The sequence below is a fragment of the Apteryx mantelli genome, chromosome 17 (assembly GCF_036417845.1).
Source record: "Apteryx mantelli isolate bAptMan1 chromosome 17, bAptMan1.hap1, whole genome shotgun sequence".
Classification (NCBI taxonomy): Eukaryota; Metazoa; Chordata; class Aves; order Apterygiformes; family Apterygidae; genus Apteryx; species Apteryx mantelli.
The window spans coordinates 8,001,531-8,026,718 of record NC_089994.1 but is presented as its reverse complement, the minus strand read 5'-3'; the positions used below and the strand labels follow the sequence as shown (position 1 = coordinate 8,026,718).

Sequence of the window (25,188 nt, the reverse complement as noted above, 5' to 3'; positions counted from 1 at the left end):
ATGAAATCAATCTTGCATTAAGCTCTTATTTCTCAAAGAATTGACGGTAAACAGAATATCAGCCTAAAATCTCTGACATAATTTCTTCTTTGTTACTGTTTCTATTAAGTAATTGGCTCTATTAAGAGAATTCTTCTCCTGGAATCTAATCCGGAATTTTTCTTCAAGCCATTTCAGACCACAAATTATTAAAGCAACTGAAGGCCATACTTTCAGATAAATTGTCAAATGAGGAATATGCCTTTCTAGAGATAGGTAAACTAGAAGGAAATTTATCATTCCTTGCCTATTCACATTCAATACTTAACGCCGGGAATGAAATCACCTCTAGTGTTTGGGAGAGATTTTCACAAAAAAAAAAAAAAAAAACAGTTCTAACAAAAGGAGTTAAGAAATAGGCTGTTGCTATAAAAAGCTCTGTGGAAAATGCTTACCAAGTGGGAATGAAAAACAGAGTTATGCATTTGTAAGTCTTTTCTAGAGACACGGCATGAGAGAGAACATAACATTATACATACGAAACCGACCAAATTTGATAGTCCCTGACATTTAAGGGGTGGGGGGACAGGCTGGGGCATCCACACCCAGTTACATTTCAAGCATGACTCAAGTTCCTGTTCAATTGCAAAGAGCTGAGCAGCAGCAGTCATGTCAAAATGAGTATTGCCTTGTGCCCCACACAAAAAAGGAACAAGAAAATTCTGCCTGAAACAAGGGTGAAATGTGACAGGCATAAAATGATCCATCAGCTTAGGCTGAAATTTTGTAGTGGTTAAATTGTAAATGAACGGGATTTGAACATGAGTCAGCATCGCACCCTTGCAGCGGTGAAAGCAAACCACACCCCGAGCTGCGGCAGCACCAGTAAAGCCAGCGGATGAAGGGATGGGACTGCCACTCTGCCGGGCTCTTGTCAGGCCGCACCTAGAACGCTGTATCCAGTTTTGTCCCCCTCCAGTTCAAGACAGCCACTGAAAAACTGAAGAGAGTCCAGCAGAGTGTTACCAAGATGATTAGAGGACTGGAGAACTTGACAAATGAAGGTTTAAAGAATTGGGTTTATTCAGCCTAAAGACAGCTCTGGAGAGATCTAATCAGAGTCTTCCAATATCTAAAAGGCAATTATAGAGAAGACTGTGGTGCTCTCTTCACAAGGATGCACTGCTTTCAACATAAGGTTGGACTAGATAGTCTTCAGAGGTCCCTTCCAACCTAGACTTTTCTACGAGTCTACAATTTGAAAGTATTTTTAGCAGTGTAGTGCAAATTCTGAAATTGTTTCCCATTGCTTTTTGCATTCTAAATTAATACAGGATCTTTTTTAAAAAAACAGTATTTTCACTGATTATAACAGAAGAGATTTAATTTAACTATTAGAGTCAGTGGTTCATCTTTTTCAGAAAAATTCACAGCTAAAAACGATATAAACCATGGTTTCTAACTTGTAGTTACAAACTAAGAACAAAATTTGCTTAACTATTCCATCAGTGGACATATTCACAGCTGTCTTCAATCTCCCTGAACTATGTATGTTAGAGTTTGAGCAGAGGAACATACTGCATAGCACAGCGGGGGCTATTTCTCCAGCCCCTGCTCTGCACTAGCAGGAGAGGTTCCCACATCCTAACTGAACTTGGCTAACAAATGACTTAGGACATGGAGAAAATAAAACAAAAACATGTGTCTATGTCTCTGTTGTATTAGTTAATGATAAATGGGCTGAGAAAGCAAAAGCATTAATGTGATCCTGTACTATACTATATTCAATTGTTAAAAAAAGACTTGAGGTTTAAGCTTTGAGACTTCAGAAAAATTATTATTAAAAAGGTTTTAAAAGCTTCTAAAGACATGAAAAAAGAAGACAGAGTCCATAAAAAATTAGAAAGGTAAACTAAAAGATAACTCTTCCCTTTTGGTTTTGGAGAGATTTTCTGGAGTATATTTACCTTAAAGTCTTTCTATTGTATTAGAGCCAGCATCAGCAATCCTTCTGTAGGTAAAGGGGAACAATATCATTCGAGACTGACAAATGATATAAACTAATCCTCCTACCTTAAAGACAAAAAAGATGGAAGAAAAAAAGGGAATGCTGATTCTGTTCCTGGTAACACCTTCCAATTACAAAACTTGTTACTGGAGACAGACAGACATCATACATGTCTTAACAGTCACTGAGATCTAGCAAAACTGCACTACTGCACACCTCCACTTACAGGCTCAGAGCAGTGCTTCAAGAGCAGTGCTAAATGTTCCAGGTACGGTACGAGACAAGACTCGATGGAAACCGTGATGGTATCATCTGAGTTCTGCTTTCCCTTTCATTTTGATCTAAGTCTCTCTCAGACAGGGTTGACTCTTCTGTTGGGGAAACTGAGGTCTTTTTTCACCCACACTTTACCAAAGGTCACGTCGGAAAGGTCTTTCTGACTTGTGCCTGGCAAAGTAAAGCATGTGCTGATACTAGAATTCCCCCCTGAGCTGTCCTTAGGTTGGGAGGTTATCATGTCTCATGGTTTAAGTCTCAGTCCAAATGTAAAACTGGGGGTAGGCAGGAGTGGCTCTTATACTGGGGACAGCTGGGTCCATCCCCACCAGATGGATTCTTGTAAAGCGCATAGATCAACTCCTGTTGGAGGAAAGGCAGCAACGCCCCAGCTCAGCGGTCTGACCAGTCATGTATTCCTCTCTGTGCTTCCACCTGCACCTTTTGCAGACCGTACAGCACAGCACACTATCCATTTCTGGAAACCAAATCTTGAAGACTTTTCCTTCTCCTTCTACGTGGTGTTACTCAAAATGCGACTTGCTTCTAATACTAGCACTGGATTCAGCTTGTTACCTGGCTTATTTGAGGCTCCAGACAGCAAAAGCCTAACGTTGAATCTTGAGGAAAAGACTAGGACATGCAAATTACTGACAACTCCCTGAATTTGCTGAATGTAGCACCATGTTCTGGCAATTGTGACATTCTTGCAATCAGTGCAAACTGCTATCCACTCCCCACTGAATCAGGATGCACCGATTCCCAAAGCCTGGATTAAAGCTAACTCTGTTGGGATTTTTGGCAGTAGGTGAGAAAGTAAAAGTATTTCTGGAATAGACTTAACAGCAGTTTCAACTACTGCCTCCTCATTCCCAGCTGCTGAGAAGGCAATAAATGGCAAATATAAACCATCAAGAGCCTTAAATATCAACTGTTCATGTTTCATTCCATACCAAAGACATGTTATTTTTCAGTTTCAGCCAAAAATAAAAAACACATATAAAAGCGGCAGCCATTCTCAAAAAAAAAAAAAAAAAAGCTTCAGACATTAACATTCAAAGCACTTGCAGAGATACACACAGCTCCATAATTTGTTCTAAATTTTGTCATAATTAAGTCTAACAAGTTGACATTACCCTTGTATCAGAATCCAATCCAAACAGAAAAAGGAAGTACGTCCTTCCTTAACTCAACGATTTTTGGCTGGAGCACCACAGCTTGAAACAAGGAGAAGTGTTTTGGCAGCCTGACTGCCTTGATGAATCAACCAGACAGCACCAGGGAAAGCGCGCGCACCCTGCAATCTTTATTCGAGCACAGGCTGAAGTAAGCACAGTCTTGTCCTCTTTTTCTGCACTTCTTCGAAGTCAGTATAATACTTAGAGTAGAATATAATCTAGCTTGGTGTTGATAAAGATATCCATGTATAAGAACAGGCTTAAAAAACGGAACTATCTTGTACTTTTAGCTTTGCTATTCTACATTTATTATTCGAGTACAAATTAAAGCACTTCTTGATTTAAAGGTGCATTCAGCCTAACATTAGATACACATGTATTCATACTCAGCCAGGCTGCAATCTATGTAATTATACAAAAGTATACAGAATAAGACTTGTATTTATATCATATGTTTGAATGACAAAATAAGTGTTCTGATTAATTATTGAAGTTAAGAATTTTAGCTTCTTAGGAATGCCATCTTAATTAAAGCCAGAAAGGAAGGCAATTTTCTAAAAGCTCAGTGAGAACAACTAGTATTGTAACTGAACAACACCAAAACCACACAGCGCCTCCAGCTGAAGATCTCCTGCGTGGTTGTCCTGACCAACTCATTTGCAAGTTAACCTGAATGAAAGTAAAAATATTTAAACCAAAATTAGCCTGCCCAATCTTATAGCCTTGGGTAGCATCCTAAGCCTTTATTTTCTTGAATGAAATGGGGGATAAATGGAGAAAGAAAAAAGAAACATGAGGGAATGGCACTTAAGGAAAGGTAAAATTGTCTTTTGATTGATGCATACAGAATAGCTGACGTTTTGATATACTGTATTTATCTGTTAGACCTGTTTTTTTTCTTCTGTAAGGCAGAAAGACAGAATACATTAGAATGAACTCCAATCCTCAAAAAAAAAAACCCAAAAAAACCCTTCTTCTCCATTCTGCCATACCAAACACTTCTCCAGGTTTATGGAGACAGTGCTCTTTCCAAAGCAAATACTGGACTCCTAAAAAAGAAGTTTCCATTTCAAAAACAAAGAACAGTTACAACTACAGATACATATTAGCAATTTTATATTACCTACTGCAGTAACAGTGATAAAAATTCAAAACCATTGATTTAAACCGCTATTTCTAACATAGCTCATGCAAAATAACTCAGTCTCATAGCAATTCTGTGTTAAAAGTCAGATTCTTATCTAGACAGTTTCATTTCACAAGAGATCATGGTCACCATGTTAATCTGAACATAATCCACAGACTGACTGAACATAAGCCACAAATGACTTTATAGTTTAAGCCTATAACAAATTTTATAGCTTCCTGATCAAACAACATTCATTTCAAAAGTTTTAATTAGGGCTCAGATCAGCTGTACCCATATCGCACAATCAATTCAAAGGTAATTATCCTATTGCCAAAGGAGCACAGGAGCGTCACCAAATTCTGTGTTTGGTGGAGTATTTAAACAAACACTGGAGTATTTAAAATACAAAAACTAAAGGTTGATAAAACACTAAATCCTTTTTGTTTGTTTCTGCTATGTAGTTAATAAATTTTGATTTGTTTTATGAAAAGATATAGCTTTGATCTGTACAGGAGATAAAATTTAGGCGGTCTTTCCAGAAAAAGCAGCATTCTACTAATTAGAAGACAGGTACTACAAGGCTAACTATGGATGTCTTCCAGCGTATCTGCAATTAGCAATGAGGTGTGGAAAGTTTAAAGAAAAGCAAAAAATAGTCTATTCTTGCAGCTATCTTGTGACAATTGTTTTTTTGTGTTAGATTTCTGGAAGCAAACTATCTCTCAGAACACTGACAAACAATGGAAAATAAATTGAAATATTGCTGTAGATAAGAAAGGGTAAAGGATATGCGTATCCTGTTTATTGGTTCCCTTCTTAACATGAAACATGCATGCTCACATCCTTTTTTGGACTTTTATTAGTTGTCTACTCAAAATGAAAGTAGCTGTGTTCCAGCTAGGGTAAATGCTCCGTAACAGCTGGATGGGATTGCTTTATGCTTTGAAGATATCTGGAATTTATGACAGTTTTATGACACTACAGATATTTTAGAGGAGCCAGGAGGATTCTTTTCTTTCTGAAAAATGCACCACTTGGCTCTGAACTCTGAATCAGTATGTCAGATCCTGAGCAAAGCAAGCATATGATCAAATTTCAGGTATTTTGTGCCTGTTCATACGAAGATTAATGGGGATTTGCTCCTAGTTTATCTAAATGCTTAAAAAAAAAAATCTTAAGAGAGCAACTGTGCTTTTTCAAGGCTTAGGGATCTGTTCAGACCTGAATATAATTAAACTCGCTAGCTTTATGGTAATACATAATACTGTCTAGACTGTAGAGTCTAGCTGAAAGTTAACAGAGAACCAGCCTGCTGTTAGTTCTGCAAACCACCATTCTCCAGCGCTAGATTTGGAAATACAGTTAAATATTGTTTCATGACTACAAAATTTCAGGAAATCTGTTCATTGATTTCCTTTCACATTTGCTTGAATACATCATCCAAACTGCCCAATGAAGTAATTTGTTATAGTTTTTAAACAAGGTCAGGTATTTTGTTTATCATAACATATTCACAAAAGGGAAAGACTTGAGATTGCTATGACAGCTACACAGCAAACTTATTTCACTGTATACCTTGAAGGTGTTTCTACAGCTTATGTTTCTATCTTCATAAAACCACAGAAACTAAGAAATTCTGCTGTGTGGAATTATGTGTTGTCACAGATGGAAAGTGCAGTTTAGCAGAAACTTCTGTCAATGTGTGTGAAGAGCTTTAAAAAAATCCTTCAACTACAATGGGCTGAAATTAGAGCTTCACCATGCTAACTTCTTTAAATTATTTAGCATGCACAAAATTTCAAGCCTCTAGAACAGAGTTAAAGACGCTTAATCAAAAGCTTGAAAGTAATTTCCTGGAGGGGATAGGAGAGCAGAAGTTATTCTTTTTCCATTTCATTTGAGCAGACAAAAACAAAATCAAAACCCCCAAAACTAGCTACAGAAAGCAGTTACAGCATATTCCACAAGTATCATGTGAATATGGGAAACATTCTCCCTATGAAATAGTGCAGACCTTAGGTCTCTTTCTGTATTATTTTCAACACATTGAAGAAACAGGCAGCTCAAAAATTTCAGCTAGGTTTCAAAGAGAATAATATTCAATAATATGCTGCAGCTTTAGTGATGGTGAGCCAACCACATCATGTTTTGTTTTTAACATTTTAAGCCATTGGCAGCTCACCTATAACTCTGGACACTTAAAACCAATTTTTTTAATTAATATTTGTGTCTGGCTATGTCTGATCAATCTCTATTAGTCTATGCATAAACCAGAAATTCAACTATTCTCCAGTTCCACTGCAAAACAATAACAAGAATGAGAGGTAAAACAATTCTAAGAGCAAACATGGTTTTATATTAGAAATAGGGCTTTAATTCAATGTGCATGGTTCGATCTGCTCTATGAAATACCAACAGCTGAACTTTTTAAAAATAAATACTTTATGTACAAATATGCATAAAAACTGCAGCAGTTAGAGTGAGAAGCCATCTCCAGTTAGAGGGAGAAAACAAGACCATAGAAACTGATTATTGCTGGGCAGTGGTGAAGAAGTAAACATGTCTGTGTTGGCAAAGCTATACTCAACAGATGCTGGCTTACAGGACTAAGTTTTACTTATATATTAGTAGTTTGTTAGGTTTTGCATTAGAAAAATTGATATAACATTATTACAACAAAATTAACAAAGGAACTATAGTGAAACAAAAGCCTTCTAGGACCTCCTCCCTGCCTTTTTTTTCCCCTTCATATCATGGTTATACTCTTCCATTCCAGGATGCTTTAGAACCTGCTACAGACTTTATTTGCAAATATTGTTCCTTTAGCCTATTATATTTATAAATAAATAAATAAATAAATAAATAAAAGCTAACAAGATTAAAATTGGTGACTGCATAGAAAGTGCTCCTATTACTACTGAGGTAGGGAAGTTTAGGACTCATCTGTTGCGCCTGGCCCACGCAGCAGCTCAGAGGCTGGTCAGTGAGCTTGCAGGTAGCTCTGAAAAGCATGTGCTGGCTCTGGCCGCTGGCAAGCCAAACAAAAGCAGGCAGTGGTACAGGAGAAAAGTAGAAGTTATCATGATGGGAGATGCTGGGGATAAAAGGGAATTGTGGAGGAATATAAGGACACTAGGAGGAGCTGGAGGTAAGAAAAGGTAACCTGGCAATATCTGGGGGAGCGAAAAGTAGGAAGAGAGCTACAGTTCTTGAAGTAGGATTCAGGAAGAGGAAGGGAGAGTTCATTATTGTGATGCTTGTTTACTGCATGTCATTTTTACTCCACATAGAATTAATAAAAAAGCTAGGCTCAGTGAAGCTTCTATTTCCAAAAAGAGATCCTTATCTGGTATTGATAGTGGTGTTGAGATCCCCAAAAGCTGAATAAACACTATTCATAATGAATGCAATGCTAGTTATATTTGTAATATTAGAATACCACTAACATGGTGTTCAACCAGAACTAAATTTCAGGTGATATTGAAAAAAAAAATTGAATTCTGTACAGAAAAATGAAAAATGAGGATGTCTAAAGAAAAAAAAAAACTTCAGAAGTCAACTTCATACAACTTCCTCCTATTAGCCTTCTCCTTCAGAAGGCAGGCGCGCCTTGGTTCTAGAGATGCTACATGCTATGGCTTTGCAGTAACAACACAAGCAGAGAACTGTATCACAGATATCAGAGAAGCAACTACCTACTCTTCTATTAGTGTTTATAAAAATAAAGAAGAGTAATTATAAGCAGCAACCAATATAAACAAAAGAATGACTTTGTCTTTCTACACAGATATAGAATGAAAGATTTGGAATATTTTCTATTATTTTTTCTAACCAGTTAAGGAAGCTGTCAAGTTCATCTTTCATTTCAAGATAACAGGGGGAAAATATTTTTGCACTCAGAATTAGAGGATTTATAAAGAAATATAACATCCTGCCTTTTTAAAAAGGTGGGGAAGGAGAAAGGCTCTTTCCACAAAGAAGCTTTTTCTCAGAAATAGCACAATTTAGTACTAGACGTGCCACAGGAAGAGGGGGGAGGGCTTATACCACAAGCCTGTCCATTGTACTGAAAGACTGCTTTTCCTATGGATGGGTGACCATCCTGTTATGCGGCTCCTAACTTCCTCCTGCATTGTGAGTCTCAAGCCATGGAAAGAGTAAAGTTCTTAAACCAAAGACTGTGTTGGGAATTCCAAACACTTTCAATACAAGTTAACCAAACAAAAACATCACGGTCAGACTATTAACATCCTGGTTTAGTTTGCTGAAGCCACTATTCTTTTGAAAAAATAATGTAATCAGGAGAACTCTGGATAGTTATCTTGTTAGTTCTTTCACCTTCTGATAACATTTGGACTAAATGAAAAAATCTGGAACTGCCTTAGAAAGCCAAGTGCAAAGCGCAAGACAATGCAACCTTCACAAAACAGACTGTCCCCAAATAGAGACTAAATGGGATCACACTGAAAGATCCAAATAAAACTGGACTAATTAGCTACTAAAAACTCTCTCACATCCAAGAAGTGTTACAACTGCATTTGAAAGACATAAGTTTAAAACCTTACATTGCTAATCTTACATTACAGTTTCAAAGTGCACTCTCTAAAACTGCTGTTTTGAAGTGCCTCAATGGGAGGTCAGCTGCCCCCTTAAGAAGGAAAAAAAAAGGACATTTACAACATGCAGCAAAGTGACTAAGTAGCTATGAACGTTAGGTTAGGACTCGTAGCATATGTTCCAAGAAGAGAGTACAGTACATACCAGTTCCATTGCAATCTATGCAGTGAACTGTGGAGCTGCCTGCCTTGTGCCATTGGCAGATTCTAATGTGTTGCAGCTAAAAGTATGCTATGTTAAACAGCTCTCCAGTTACCTGATATCCTTCTGTTTTTTTCTGGCACCACTTCAGTAAGGCATTTCTCTTGGATCCTCCATATTCTCTTGCTAGGGCGGACAAGGGATCTTTCCTTTCTTCCCTAGGAACAAGGGAGAAGAGTAACTTATAGCTCGCAAAATAATTTTGCGATAGAATTATAACTGCAAAAGCTTAAAAAAAAATTATTGTCTCAAAGAAAGAAATAAGATGCAGCACTATTGACTGAAAAATAAAATACATCCAAATACCTGGAGAAACTTTAGTGATTTAAATTATTTTGGAGAATTTCTTTCATTAGCAAATCATCTTTTTTTTCCCCTTCAAATTAAACTTTCTTTCTAGGTCTTTCAATCCCAATGATATTTTTTCCAAGAGTTCAGAAAATTCAACTCAGAATGTGGTAAGTTCCAGCTTGAACCATTAAGCTAACTCAAGTGACTTTACTTTGTATTTAGAAAAAGAATAAACTGATGGTATCTCTTTTGCATCTCATGGCTGATTACAAGTGTCACCTTGAAACAACAATAAGTTTGAATATTAGCAGCATGCACTTACTACAGAACGTTTGCCTGAGATCTGGAGTTCTCAAAAAGGAGGAGAGAGAAAACTAGTTTGATTTACTATTTGATATACCGGCAATAATGATTCACTTTTTTTGCAACAAGAATGTTCAATTCCCAAAAAATAAATAAAAACAATCAATTTCATCTCCTGTCTATCAAACTATTTTAAGTCATTTTTATGTATTTACAAATAAGAAAAAGAATACAAGAAAACTTCTCAATTTATACTCAGTCATTCCAAAGAAGCTGGGATCTCTGTGGGTGAAGGAAAAAAAAAAAAAAAAAAATCTTTATTGCTTGAGAAAAGATCGGGGAAGGTAGTAATGATCCTATCTGGACTGGCCACTTTGTCACTGTAGTCTTACATTGTAATCTCTTTACCAGGCTTCAGAAACAAACATTTAGATTAAAAAACAAACAAACAAAAACCCCCACTATATTAATTAGAGAGGTTATAATTTTTGTAGTGGCCTAGTTACACGATTCAGTGCACATTTCTAGAGACACTGTAGTGAACAGTCTCTGAAAAAAACACTAGGTATCATACCTTCATGGAGCTTAATTACTGGATATAAAGTATGCCAACGGTTGTTTCTAATTATTTTTAATAGTTTCTACTTGGAAAATTAAAATAAAGATAGCTATCAGTGAATCTGTACTACAAAGATTTCCTCATCTGCCGTTTTTGAAATAATTCTATTTAGATTCTCACAATATCCACAAATGTATTACTGTAAGTTAAACCTTTTGGATATTTCCAACATGAAATATAGTTTGTATACATTCATTCCTAAATCTTTAACTCTTTGTTGTTTACAGCCCACTTAGTGACAGAAGGGGGTGGCGGTGGGGAAAAAGGATGGTATTCCAGTGGGTCATCTGCTGCAGACTTACAGGTATCAATTCTGTAGGTCTTGCTAGGGGGAAAAAAGAGCATCCATGGAAAGCGGATTTCTTTGTGCATGTGTCCTATCAATGCAACACTAGCGACTGTTCTGGATAGCAGCATCTGTCATGCATCACGTGAACAAAAGCAGTCATGCGCCAACATGCAATGAAATATACTTAAGATTAGTCGTAGAACACATATTGCAATTTGTTTTGCCAGTCTTCACTGTACTACAGATCAAAAGCTCCTTACATCTACATCTCAAAGCTCTGCAAAGAAATATGTGACAGTATTTGATAGATGCCAATAGGTGGCATTTGAACCACCCATGAAAAAAAATGCACAGCAGGACAATAAACAGGAAACAGTAGAGTGTCTTTCAGTATGAAAGACAGCAATATGAATCTTCAAATTTAAGTGCTAATTTCAGAGAGTTTTAACACTACAAGGAAGTTGCTAATTGGTATTTTAGATATGAAAGAAGTGATCAAAATAGGTTACCGTATCTAAACTTTACAGGTACCACACAGCCAGAATGGTCCATCAAGAAATTATGTACTCAGGTTCTCAAATCTGTGAAGATTTCAACAACTCAAACTGCTGTATTAGTTTAAAGGTGACCTAAATGAATGACGATGGGATTGCATATTCATTCTACAATGAAGATTATGCAATGTTACGAGAATTTCAGAACAGAGAGCAGAGATAACTTGCAACGATTTGTGACAACATACAAGAACTCAAATTAAAATCTCCCTCTTCACGCTAAACATACAGCTTAGCCATGAGAGCACTGTACAGCCTGTTCTCAAATTCCAGTAAAAGCACATGGTTTATATCAAGTTCTCACAGTTTTGAAAACGCTGCTGAAGGAAACTAATTAAAGTAAGTTGTATGGAGACAATGAGGAATGGCTTGACTTACATAAATCTTATAAAGCAAGTATATTAGGTCAACTGCATTTCAAATCAAAGAGCCAACAAATTTTCAGCTAGAACAGGGCACAAACTGCAAGTACTTGTTTTAATGAACTTTAGCAATAACTGTTCATTTTACAGCAACTTTCAGAAAAAGGTAGGAAAAGAGAGAAACCCAATCACATAAATTAAAGTCCAGCACCGACACTGTGAGGACAATTCCAAAGAAGCCATTCATCACCTCACACCCACTGCTGCAGATTCTACTGCTACATTGGCAACAATTTTTCTTCCTATAGTGCTTAGCATTTCAGTCAATGCTCTGGCAGCACAGTTATGATTCCATAATTACAACTATTTACAACTAATTACAACTAAATTCGTGTGCTAATACACACAATATTCATTGCTGCTTGTAAAGTACCTGCAGATCCAAGCTCAATTAAGTTTCTGCACAGTGAAAGGAGAGCAGCAGTAAGGAATACCTCAACAGATTTCAGGGAAAACATTGTTCTCAATAGCATCCACAGCTACAAATAATTTTACAATTTCAAAATGTAATTATTACATATTGCAATGTCTCAGAATATTAAGGGTTTAATATTTTTGGCGTACAAAAGGTCTGTCAGGAAGTTCAATGTTAAATGGTCTTGAGAAAGTCATTTAACCATTGCCTACCAGTTTCCCAATCTTATGAAGTAAGGCTAAGTACATACCTCACTTGCATAACGTGAGACTTAAATACTTTGAAGTCCTTTGACTACAGATAGGAAAAGTGTTAAATTTATCACAGACTTCTCCTTTTATTTTACTAATGAGATGGGAGTGTCTGGCCATTTGTCACTTAGACTCGCATTATGATTTCATCGGAGGGACACATCACCCAGGACCTTTCACTCATGGCTATTTAGGAGACTTAGCAACGTCCGGAATTAAGACCTAGTCATGCTGCTTTTTGTCTCCAGGTGTGAATACTAAAGTTAAAGTTTATCACATGTTCTCCATGGGGCCAAGCCACTCCAAAACAAAGATGTGTTCAACATGCTGTAGCTCATTTCTTAGATTTGGCTTCATGGTATTTTGAGCTGATGTGATGCTATTATTTAGCGACATATCTTAGCTTGGTTTTCTGGTGAAGCATAAAGTTTTGGTATTGACCTAATAAACTCTAAAAAACCTTCTGTCTAATTTCTAAAATACATACCGAGCTGCAGAAAACACTTCCCGAAGCTCTTAAAAGACTACTAAGGATCATTATTGCACGGAGGGCAGTAAAATCGGCAAGCTTAGTGCTATATACTAGATACATGCAGGTAGATAGCTATGAAATGAACACATTTTAGTGTACCACAAAAAAGATCTTACCTTATTCGACTTCTGGTGGTAGGGGTGACTGATGCTGTAGGAGAAGATGAGAGTGAGAGCTGTGGTGAGGTGGTACCCATTGCCATGAGAGAGGCTGGAGATGCTCCATCAGGTGCGCTGATATCCCGTTTGATTTCTTCACTACTTCTTCGAGAAACTAAGTGAAAAATGCCCATATGTTATCATTTGCAAACAGAAAACCTTTAAACTCATTCCTGTTATCTGACAAGTATTTAATTCACAAAGCAAGCATAGAAACCCATATACAATACCACGCTTCAATGTTATTCTTGATATTTACACTTTGCACAGACTTAAAATACACCACCAACATTTATGATAAAGACTATATCCTAAAGCAAAGAAAATGCAATGAATGCATCTTAATGGAATATCACTACTTCCACTTGGGTGATTTCATGAATGGGAAGGAATTTTAACTCCAAATCATTTATTTTTCTTCTAGTCCAAGCTCTTATGTTGCTAAGGCACAGGTAGTTAAGAAGCAGAAAGTAATTTAGAGATGACAGCTGCCTTATCCCGCTTAATTTTAATCAAGGATTGGCATCTATGTGATGTTCTGGATATTAACTGAATGTTTTCAGCAGGCAAATTTAAAGATTGACCTGAAACCATTCATTCACATTCCACAGAGAAAAGATTGCTTCAACTTATTCAAGGACAAACAGGATTTTTTTTTTTTGAATGAAAGCATAATAATAATTTTCTGTACATCAAAATTCAGAATGGCTACATTTCCTCTATACAGAAGAGTTTTGAGTTAAAAGTATGAATTTTGCTTTTTACATCTACATAGTTACTACAATTTAGATTTGTGCAAATCAAATATACAACTCTCCAAATATTTCAGAGAGTTATTTTCCAACAGCCTGGGGGAGGTACATTAGTTTATAAATACCAGATACGAGAAGTTGGGAAAAACACTTTTGGGTGGATGTTTGTAGGACATAAATCAAAATAATCTAAAACACATTTTCTTCTCGAAACTGAAACACAGACTTGTTTTTTAATATTTTTCTCAAATTGGTTTTGCCTAGTTTATGGAAAGTACCATTTTCACAGTGTCACACTACTTGGGCTGTAAACCTTAAAGATTTGTTTTTAGAAACCACGGCTGACCCTAGGACATAAGCTTGATAGTAAACTAATGCTCTATATAAACTTGCATTTATCAAGTCTAGTTTTTAAAATTCCACTATCAAAAGCGCAGTAAACACTAACTAAAAGTAACACTGAAAAATATTTACAGGTTCTGCCAGTCACAACAACTATTTTAAAATGATTTACTGCAAACGTTCTTTTATCCTATTGAACGTGTGGAAATTTTGCTATGGAGCATGGGAATACATTTACGTGCATTAGTTAACGTATAATTATTCATTTGTTATGTAAAATAAACAATCTTCCTCCCATTTTAGAAGATGCAGTTATTTTTTTCCACCACTGAAAAAAATTCACAAATAAAAATGAAATAGATCAGAGAAGGAGAACATATTTTCTGGCTCCCTCCCTGCCTTAAAAAACAACAGCAATAACAAAAACCTACACCCACATAGTAACAGGTAACAGCAAGGAATAGTTTCTTCCGTCATATATACCTTGCATGCCAAAATTATTTTTAACACAAGGAAAGATGACATAGAAATAACCTGTTACGTATGTGATTCATACTTATCCATCTGATATCTTGATGCAAGCCTGTAACAGTAAGACAGGACACTAGAAAAGCAATTAAAAAAAAAATCTGTTGATGAGATAAAACAGTATTATTTTACCACTGGGCTTAAGTCTCTTCTCTAAAATATTCCAATAGGAAACTTACAGACTAAAAAATAAGACATTCAAAATACCCAAAGTTCTGGACAAGAGCTTGGTGGTTTGAACACAAAAGTTCTCTCTTGAAAAAGTAAGATCTGCAAGTATAGCAGTGAAATGAAGAGTCCCTACTTTTATTAGGCGTCTAGATAGCGTGACATTACCCGAAATAGACTTGGCACTTTCCATAGCAGGTACTCTGGGCAATGATGCTGGCCTGCTGGTAGAAGATGTTCTCAGCAAGTGTTCTGGACAAAGAAAAAGAAAACGTCACTATCAAAAGATTCCAGTTAAATCTAAGAGATTCAGGTACAAGCCATGAATATTATCTACCAGCTACTGAATGAGTTTGTCTGTTTTACTGACAGCAACTGTTTTTATCCACATGAAAGAAGGCCTAAAATTTGCTGGTTACCAATGGAGTTCGCTATGAATACATCATGACCTTCTCAGTGCAGTTTCCCTGAAGCCTCTCCTGCTAATCCACTTGCCCCGATCTGTTAAAAATGAATTGTTAAACCACAAGGCTGAGCAAGGATTCCCATTTAGCATACTGCCAAAAATATTGCATGTGTCATTCACTATGTTGATTGGTAAAGCAGATTGCTTTGTACCTCGTGTGTGTGTGTTTTTTTCTTTTTAATCTTGCCCATGCAGTGGCGGCAAAAGGGTGTTTTTACATATTGTAGTGAAAGATCAGTTCTGCCTACTGCCAATGACTAAAATCCAACTACAACAAAACTCCATTTTCTGTAACATTAAATCAAAATTAGCTTTTTTAAGTTAACAAAAGTCACCCCTTAAAATAAATATTCCTTCAAATAAAACACTTAAACTGCATGCAAAACGTTTAAATACTACATTGCTGTAAAAACACTTAGAAGACAGTACCCTGAATACAGAAAGTATGAAAATGAACAATGAGATTTAAAAAAAAAATTGTGAGATCCAATTCATTAATTAGAACATGACAGATAGGAAACATATACTGCCACAAAGATACTTTTCAAATGTGTACAGTTGTAAACAGGAATTCTGTCTGGCGTGTTTTATGTCACAATTCAGCCCTGCTCTTGCATTAACTGACTATAATGAAAACACAAAAACTATATAAAGCATACCACTTTTTTTTGTGTCTAAGGCTTGTGTCTACCCACAAACTCTGTTACAATTAAAGAATCCTAAACTATCTTCTTGGAAAGGCATTTCAATATTGCTAAAAATATCAAAGTATTCTAAAATTAAAACTCCAGCTGCATTGAACAAATAACCTCAATATGCATTCAACAAAAGCAAGAAGGAAATCTGGCACATACAGACTATTATGAAGTGCTACAAAAAACTTTAGAAAGCACCAGACCTCAGGAATACCAAACAGAGGAAATATACAGGCTGGAGTCATTTGGGGATTATCTTGAGAAACATCTACAAAAAACCTAAAACAGGCATAAATCAGAGAGCTACACCCAACACATGAGAGCCATTCATTCCTACAGGAAGAGCACATTGTGAACAGTGTTTAGAGAGACAAAACAAAGTTCGCAGAACAGGGAAATATTGGGAAACGGATAAATCAACAATCAATTAAATTCCATGCAATTTTTCATCTGTCTCTTGAAGATTTTTATACTTAATAAGTTTATATTTTCTTATTGACATGCAATACAATGTTATCCATCATCCTTGTTTCAGTTGGGGGGTTGGGGGGGGGCAGGCAAAAAAACCCCAACACACAAACAAGAAACCCATCACACAATACATAACCTCAGAGACTTGCATTTTTAAGATCCGGAAAACAGTAGCAGGACACAACCCCAGCATCATCTTGCTTTGATTTTGCAAATGATCTGAGTTTATACAAACATTAAAAACTGCCAGAACGCCCATCAGGATGCAATCATGGCTTCATTGAAAAATCCAAAAAAGCATCTTTCTGATAAGCCACCATATGTGACGAAACACAAACAAATCAAAGTTTGTTTCTCATTTTGTAATTAAAATATAACAAAGTTAAAATATTCTACTTAAAAAGTTTATAACATGGTGATGCTTTGGATACTAAAAGATAGCAAATACAAAATTTATATTGTTACTAGAAGAGTTTAAATGAATTTGAATGAATACCTTGAACAGGGATTTCAGCATAGCTTGGTCTTTTGTCCGTCAAAGTAGCAAGGGGTTTTGAAGCCGAGATTGGTCCACTTATAGAATGCCTCTGAAACAGAAAAGCACTTATGTCACTTAATTTGAAGGTAAAATAAACAGTAAAACTATGAATTACAGAATAAATTTTATAAATTCTGATATCCGATGTCATTACTGATTTAAAAGAATTAAAAATAAAGGAACTTAAAAAATACATAGCGAAAATACTTAGTGAAACGGGTCATCTTTACATGTTGCTTTTCATAATCTGAATATATATGCGCACATATATATATACACATTATATACGGATATAGATATATACCCCCCATAAATTGATGTAACATTTACTACTTTAAATTTTACTTCTTCTTAAAAACCTGTTCCAAAAACCAATGTTGCAAATTAACATTGTGAAGTTACATGCCTTTAATTGAAACCAGATGCAGTTTTTGTGTTAATCTTCACCTTCATTTATGTTTTGTTTGTATGAACCTGTTCCAGTTAAACATGATATGTTTATTTAACCTTATACATCCACCTATATGTAGCCAAACTTTTACCGCTTGTTTTATATCATTAACATGTGCCTTTACAACTTAATGGCTTTTCCTGGAAAGTTAGGATGAGAGGATATTGGGGGTTGGTAACACCACGACTCATCACTAAGAAAAACCCTGGGGGGGGGGGGGGGGAAGTGTTCTTTATTCAGAATGTCAACAGCTTTTGTTAACGCCTAATTAACTGAGATACTCTATCAACAATTGAAAAAAGATATTGTTAAGTGTTTGTCAGATAAATAATAAAATACAAATGCAATTGTTTTTTTTCTTTATAAAGTCAATGTAATTTCTGTCCTAACTCTAAAAGGAAATTATGAACTGGCACCAGCTTTGCAGATTTGAAACCTACATATGTTATTTTAATGATAAAAATAAATTTTCCACTGTATTTTGTTCCTGTTGCTGAAGAACCTACAAAATAATAGCTAAGAGGATTTCTCCTTATTATTTCCAACAGAACTGTTTAGTAAACTCCAGGCAGTCAGACCTATATGAATGAAGTGGAACAGAATAAGACTTATACAAAGTAAAACTTCTAGACATGTTTTTCAGAGAGAAAAAGATTTTAAATAGTCTTTTTTACTTGTCCACACCACAGCTAGAAGATTACTCAAATTTTTTTTCACTGTATGGTTCACATTAGAGACTGTTTAATGAAGGCTTTTCCTCTCATTCTGAATGACAAACATCTCATTTGACTTCAGATTATTGCTAGGACAACTATATAAATTATCTTCCTATTATTCTTCTTTGTAAGTTTAATGTAAAATTTTTAGCAATGCATGGCTTCTAACAGCTTAAAGCGCACATATATGACTACAGATGCATCCATGTCTTGTACACAATTTAGTAACCACTGGGCAACACTGAAATAGATATTTTAGTTGCACACTAGTGAACCAGATGTTTCAGTAATTACCCTTACGCTCAATGAAACTCATACTCAATCATCGAAGACTTGGGGAAGACCATCCGCATTTGTTTCCAAAAAATTATCATTTCAAAGAGCCTACTGCAAACAGGCTACCTTCTTTATTACCTGTCCTTTCTATTAGGTTCCTATAATTAATCATATAATCAGTCCAGTAATGTATGTATCCTGAGAACTCTTTCAGCCTCTCTCTGGACCAAGATTAGAAGAGAAGGTTAAATGAGCCTTATCTACATAAGATAAAAGTCACGTGTTTCTCAAGCCAAATCACATAGGCAAGACAGACTTACCCAAAACTGTGATAAAAAAAAAAAAATTAACAGTATATGCTTTGTAGCATCTCAGCACAGGCAGGATTACAGGGCTACTTATTTATAGCTTAGAGTCAAATTCAAATCATGCTTTTGTGCTAGAAATCAATCAGAGAAAACAATTGTCAGCAACTAAGAATCTAGCTTCCAAAAAAAGAAAAAAAGCACGAAATATTTCATCACTTTATTATATCAAAAAGCCTGCATGGACAGTACAAAGATTATTTCTTTAAATGTGCAGATGAATGTGACTGTAATAATAAGCCACACAAAAAACTGCCTGCAATGGCTTCCCAGAAGAATTGATATTTCAGATTTGCCTGACCTTTAAAGTTCACTTCACCCACTTATGAAAAAGCCTCTCTCTCTCTCTCTCTTTTTTTTTTAATAAAGGACCATATCAAAGTGAGTCTTTGTTTAAAAAATATTAAAAAAACAAAAATAAACACAAAGAAAAAGGAAACAGGACCACAACAGAGGAAGATAATGAAGTTAAAAGAAAAACATTTCATTTTGTGATTGTCATTACAAAGATAGAATTTCAGTCAGGAAACGAAGGTACATAAAAAGCAGGCACAGTGTGGATAACCATATAGCTTTATCACTTTCTTAACTTCCGTGTATCATTTAAAAACAAACATCCTTTACAGATATTGCCAGAAAGTGACGGTATTACTCAACTGATAACTTGCTGCATATCTAAGTTGTCTCCTTGTTATAAAACAAAGTGTTTGCTTTTCTGGGTTTTGCTCCTGTTGACACTCTAGACAGGACTCAACTTTGTTGTTGCTAGTTCTTATTAAATATCCTACTATTTCAACGATGAGGACTAATGTAGTGATTAATACTCAGAAAATCAGAGAAAAATGAACAAGCTAATATGTTTATGAAGTTCCAACTGGCAACATCTATATACAGTAGCACTGCACAAGTCTCTTTTGGGGAATAATTTTTCCTGAAGCATTTTTAAAAGTGTTAGAAACATTTCTGCTTGATTGAGCTCTTGATGAATTTGCAGATTGGCCATTCCTCATTTTACTTACAAAACAAGACACGTGTGATGTGGAATCAAACATGTACGCATCCTACCAATCCTTTCTTAAGTAGCTTTTCTTTCCCTCCAACTAGAAATACATTCCAAAACAAGCTTAACTGCTACACACCGGTTCTGTCCTCCATACCAGTGTTCAAATCCCTCAACACTAAATGTAACAGGATCAAAAGGTCTTAGGAGTCAAATGCCTTTGATGGAGGCTACTAATGGGACAGAAATTAGTAAAGATGTTTTGCAATCTGTGTTCCTGGTCTTATATTCATCACTCTCCAGTCTTCACTGATGTCTAGCAGAAGAAAGTGCTAGAAACCTTAAGGAGTTCTTTTGGATGAGATTTATAATGAAAATAGTTCAGACTTAAATTAAATGGTTTGTATGTTTAGAGCTGTTCCTCAAGAGTGTATGCACATTTTACCTTGAAAAAAAAAATCTGAATTTTACATATATCCCTTAAATTATTCGCAAGGCAAAAGACATGGTAGAATAGTATTTTACAGCAAAGGTGTATTATAAAAATCACAATTTGGAACAACTTAAAACAAAACTAAAAATCTAAAAATATTAATACTGGAGAAGAAACCATTATTTTTAATTATGAAGAACAGACCAATTTTATCTTTGGATAGAGACTAATCTGACTACCTTGAAGAAGGGTAAAATAGTCTCTTTATAATGTAATTACAGTAACAGATAAAATTAAAGATGCTAAGACCATCATCTGTTACTTTCTCACAGCCATTCCTACTCTGAAGACAAAGTTTCTGTCAGCTAGCTTATTACTCTTTTCTGAATGGTTTCTTTTGTAATATAAGTTACCAGCTGAACGTCAAAATACTGGAATACTGGAGCTCCAGAGGAGAAACTGCAACACAGGCGAGACAAAAAAATAGAAGGAGAAGAAACACCTGACACTTCAAATTTGAGGCAGAACTATGGCAGGATGAACCAAACCTTTAAGCTCCGAATATTTTGCTTCTGACTCTTAATGCTTGTGCCTGTTCTTGGCTATGGAAGGAAAAGTGACCTTCATCCACCACCGGGGGATCTATTCCCGATCACTTTGCACCAAATACTTCAATAAGATGTTTACACCAGTGCAACTACAGATGGCAATTTTAAAACAAACAGGTGGAGATAGTTCTTCACACATTAAGTAGATAAGACGTGGAAGTCTTTGACACTGAATTGTTTGGAGCCTAAGGTTTATATACGTTCAAAGGGAGGCTGGACTGGTGAGCAATGAGTCTGAAACCACTTCTACCTCACAAAGTTCTCCAGCCGCAAAACAGAAAGTATTTGGGGAAAGTAGCAGATATGGATGCTTGTCCTGTATTCCTCTACAAGCATCTGCTTTTGGCCACTCGTGGTGGAACCAAGCTAGTGGACTAGCTAGACTTTTGGGCTGACCAAGCAGGTTTGGTTTTAAATCCTAGAAAGCATTCTCTTTGTAACTCCTTTCCTAAACTGTTTTACAATGTTGGTAAGCTAAGTTAAATAACTGCTATGTTCCAATACTGGCTTGAACCTGATGCCAGAAGGGGGGTTTTTTGCTTGATATTTTCAGTTGCAAAAAATATATCTCCTTGTGTATACACATATTAATGAAAAAATAAAAGTATGGATTCTTAAGACTGAGGAAATGCATGTCACAGCCCAAAAAAGAAATGAAGCGATATGCATAATTCAGAGAGGGCACATGCTGAAGCATCTGTACTTGGAAGCAAGCCTCTTTACTTGAGAATCATTTTGGCAACCAATCCATCTCATCAGAATGCCAAAATTGTGCCAGTTTCTTACTAAGTGCCCACTTAAACAAATACTCCCTCTGTGATAGCATTAATTTCAGTTACGCTTAAATGCTAATAAGCACTGCAACACTCATACAGAGATTAACTCTTCCACCTTTACTCAAGGTCTTAGACCAGGGATGACATCCATAAGGTGGGAGACTATAGATCAGTTCATGTGGTGACTTTTTAAACCTTGCTTTTTGCGAACTATTGCGAAGAGTGCAAAAAGCATGGGGAAAAAAAAAAATATATATATATACAAAGATTGAGTAGAATCATATAGTAGAAATCACAGTAGTAGTGTGAAAATGAAGAAAAAAAGATGAAATTGTTTTTAAATGTGAATCCCTTCTCTCCTGAGCAGAAAATATTCTTTAAATGCAGTTTATATAATGGAGGTCACAAAATTGCCTTCTGGATAGTTACAAGAAAACCACCTATCTTCAAAAAGACAACAGAAGCAGTTTTCATTTACATGCCCTCCCCTTTGTTTTTCAGGCAGCATTTCCTACTAATAAGCATCCAGCTATTAGTGTTTTGGATCTGTGCCAGAAGTATAATTCAAAATTCAAATAATTGTGACAGATAAAAAAAAAAAAAACATTAAAAGACGACCTGGAAACTTTTTGAGTGGGCTTGCAATACTGTGAGATGTTACTTTGGTTACCAAAAAAGAGAAAAAGTTCATGGTTAATTTTTAAGTACATAAAATTAAATAAGCCTTAGGCTTCACTGAAAAGCCTTTTTCTGCCAAAGCTCTAGTCTAACCCTTTAGAACATGAGATTAAGTGTGCCTTTTCCTACAAGAACACAGAAATAGACAGACATATAAAGACAGATCAATAGAAACAAAACATCTGTCAGGGTAGTCATATCTAACTGCTTTAGCAAACTGCTGTCACGAGTGACTGAACCCCAGAAAATAGCAGCAGTTTCACAAAAACCTTTAATTCTTCCATATTGCCTTTAAGTCATGTATTTACTTTATGAAATTAATTCTCAAGTGAATAAATCTGTACTAGTTGAGTGCAACAGAATGTTCAGTCTGTTTGAGGTATTGTTCCTACAGCACTAAAAACCAATACTGATACAGATTCTTCAGTGCACACGGAGAGAATTCGTTATTGAAACATTATGCTGACTTATGGTAAAAATCAGATGTTGACACTTCTGATTAGCAACATCTTGAAGGTAATAAGAGAATTACTGGTATATACTGGTATACTGGTATATACTGGCTTTATAAAGCAAGAAAACATCCATTATTTGATTTTTCTTTGCAAACAAATAGAACCTGGTCCCATCTACTTTGTCCTTAAACTTGTTGGCTTTTGCCCAAATCCAGCTTTCATGGAGTGAGATAATATAAACAGCAATAATCTAAAAACCAGAGCATTAGTGTACTGATGATGCAATCCTAGTGTACCCGGGCTTCTGTAGCAGATGAACAAATGAGACAAAGCTACAGAGGAGACAGGACAAAATACTCGGTACAATCAACAACTGGCTAAAACTCTCTCAAGTCAGTACAAAATGCATTAAGATAATCAGTTTACAGTGACTTCATCCCTCCCCAGTCAGGACTGAAACCAAAAGCCCACACAACATGGGATACATTTATACTGAAGATTGCTCACAGATTCTTCACAGATCTTAGTCCACGGCCCAGAGTGTTGCTGCCGTTTCCGTGCCAGGGACAGGACTAAGGACTGACAAACAGCAATTCTAAACCTAAGGAATGCAGACAAAGTTTTCTTCCTGTACTTCTCAGTAGCACAGGAATAGTAAGGATGGGAATAGTTATCAAGAACTTCCAAATTATGTCAATTTATGATTCTCAGTGAAGGACTAAGAAAGCGCATATTAAGATATTTGGTAACTTTTCCTTGGCTGCAATGCTTAAACAGACATTACACTAACAGGACATGTAATAACGTATACCTAAATAACAATAATCCTGCAAAAGAAAATAAGTGCTTAAGGAGATATCTTTATGTGGAGCAGAGATAGGGGGACTGGAAAGGAAGAGACACCGGCTGCATCTGTATAAAGAATTTTTTACATTTCTCTAACAAAGCTGTCCAAATGTCATATTCTTTAAAGTGTCATTGGGAAAACACACTTTTGTTAGACTGAACATTTTAGTAACTACTTACTTGAGGCTATTTTATTGTTATTTCCCACAAAGCCAGCCACCGTTTGTATGTTTTGTTTGTACACCACCTGTAGTTTCACATGCTCTTCTTCACAAAGAAGGTTTAAGCGCAATCACAAAACACCTACCTGCATAGGGGACACAGCAGCAGCTGGGGGAGTTTTCATGGGGCTTGGGCTCAGGGGAGTGCGAGGAATTGTGGCAGCAGCAGGACTTGGAACTAGTAGAAACATAAAAAGGAAGCCATCACAAGCATTGCATTGCTTTGCAGTGAAACAGAAGACTTGTTTGTATACAGCAAACTCCCTCCTTGTATTTTACATTACTAGTTTTCCCAGAACACAACTTTCAAAGTTTCAATTGGTAACCAACTGCAGAGTCTGAGCATTTAAAAGTGTGCCTATGCTTCCACTCATATGTAATTACATTCATTTTCTGTCTTGAATATATATCACCCACAGTAAAAACATTTTGAAGTTTACAGGGGGGTGGACAGGGCTAAGGTGCAGAATACGATTATCTTGAAACATGTAAATAATGACATTATTGGTTCTCTGATCTCCAAACAAATAAAGACATGGTAGCAGGCTACTGGGTCCACAAGTAAGATGAGAAGGATATCCCATATCACCAGTTGCTCCTTTCTTTTTTCCAAAGTCCATAGGCACTTATGGACTACTGTTACTGTTATATAGGCACTACAGGCCTACTGTTGTATAAGACAGTCCCTAAAATTTTGGGATTAAAAAAATACCATATTTTAAAAAACATATGATAGCAGCCAAGGAAGTATGGAGTTGTTCAGTCAGCCATCTGATTACTTAATAGCATGATTAGACATGAATGCTGCGGAAGGAGACTGATATCAGCTTGCAGTAAAGGTAGAAAAAAAAAGGCGGAGTGGGTTTGTCATTTTACCAAACTGACTTTGGCAAGGGAGCTCCTTTATCCAAGGACAGATTAAAAACCCTTCCAAATTAACACTGGGAACAAATGTTCAGGTTATAAGCAGTTAAAAAATGATGTGCGATGCACAGTACGGGTACTGTATATTTCCTTGTCCACCCCCCCCCACAGACTTATGACGACATTACTGTAAATAAATTTCAAAGCCAAAAGGCTTGGGGAGGGAAATAACTCAATTCATACAAGCCATTGCATACAGTCAAAACTAAAACCTAAGTGTTTCCTGTTTCAGCATAATTACTTGGATTCCTCATCCA

General features: G+C 36.0%; 1 protein-coding gene across 1 annotated transcript in view; it reads right to left on the bottom strand.

Moving 5' to 3' along the window:
- Positions 1–25,188, bottom strand: part of SPECC1L (sperm antigen with calponin homology and coiled-coil domains 1 like) — a 70,301-nt gene that overhangs the window by 8,176 nt on the left and 36,937 nt on the right. Inside the window, exons 9-13 of the mRNA XM_067307378.1 lie at positions 24,094–24,185; positions 17,141–17,231; positions 15,181–15,264; positions 13,181–13,337; positions 9,444–9,546 (exon numbers count right to left, since the gene is read on the bottom strand). Of these exons, the coding sequence (XP_067163479.1) occupies positions 9,444–9,546; positions 13,181–13,337; positions 15,181–15,264; positions 17,141–17,231; positions 24,094–24,185 (527 nt within the window). The remainder of the gene's footprint in view (positions 1–9,443; positions 9,547–13,180; positions 13,338–15,180; positions 15,265–17,140; positions 17,232–24,093; positions 24,186–25,188) is intronic.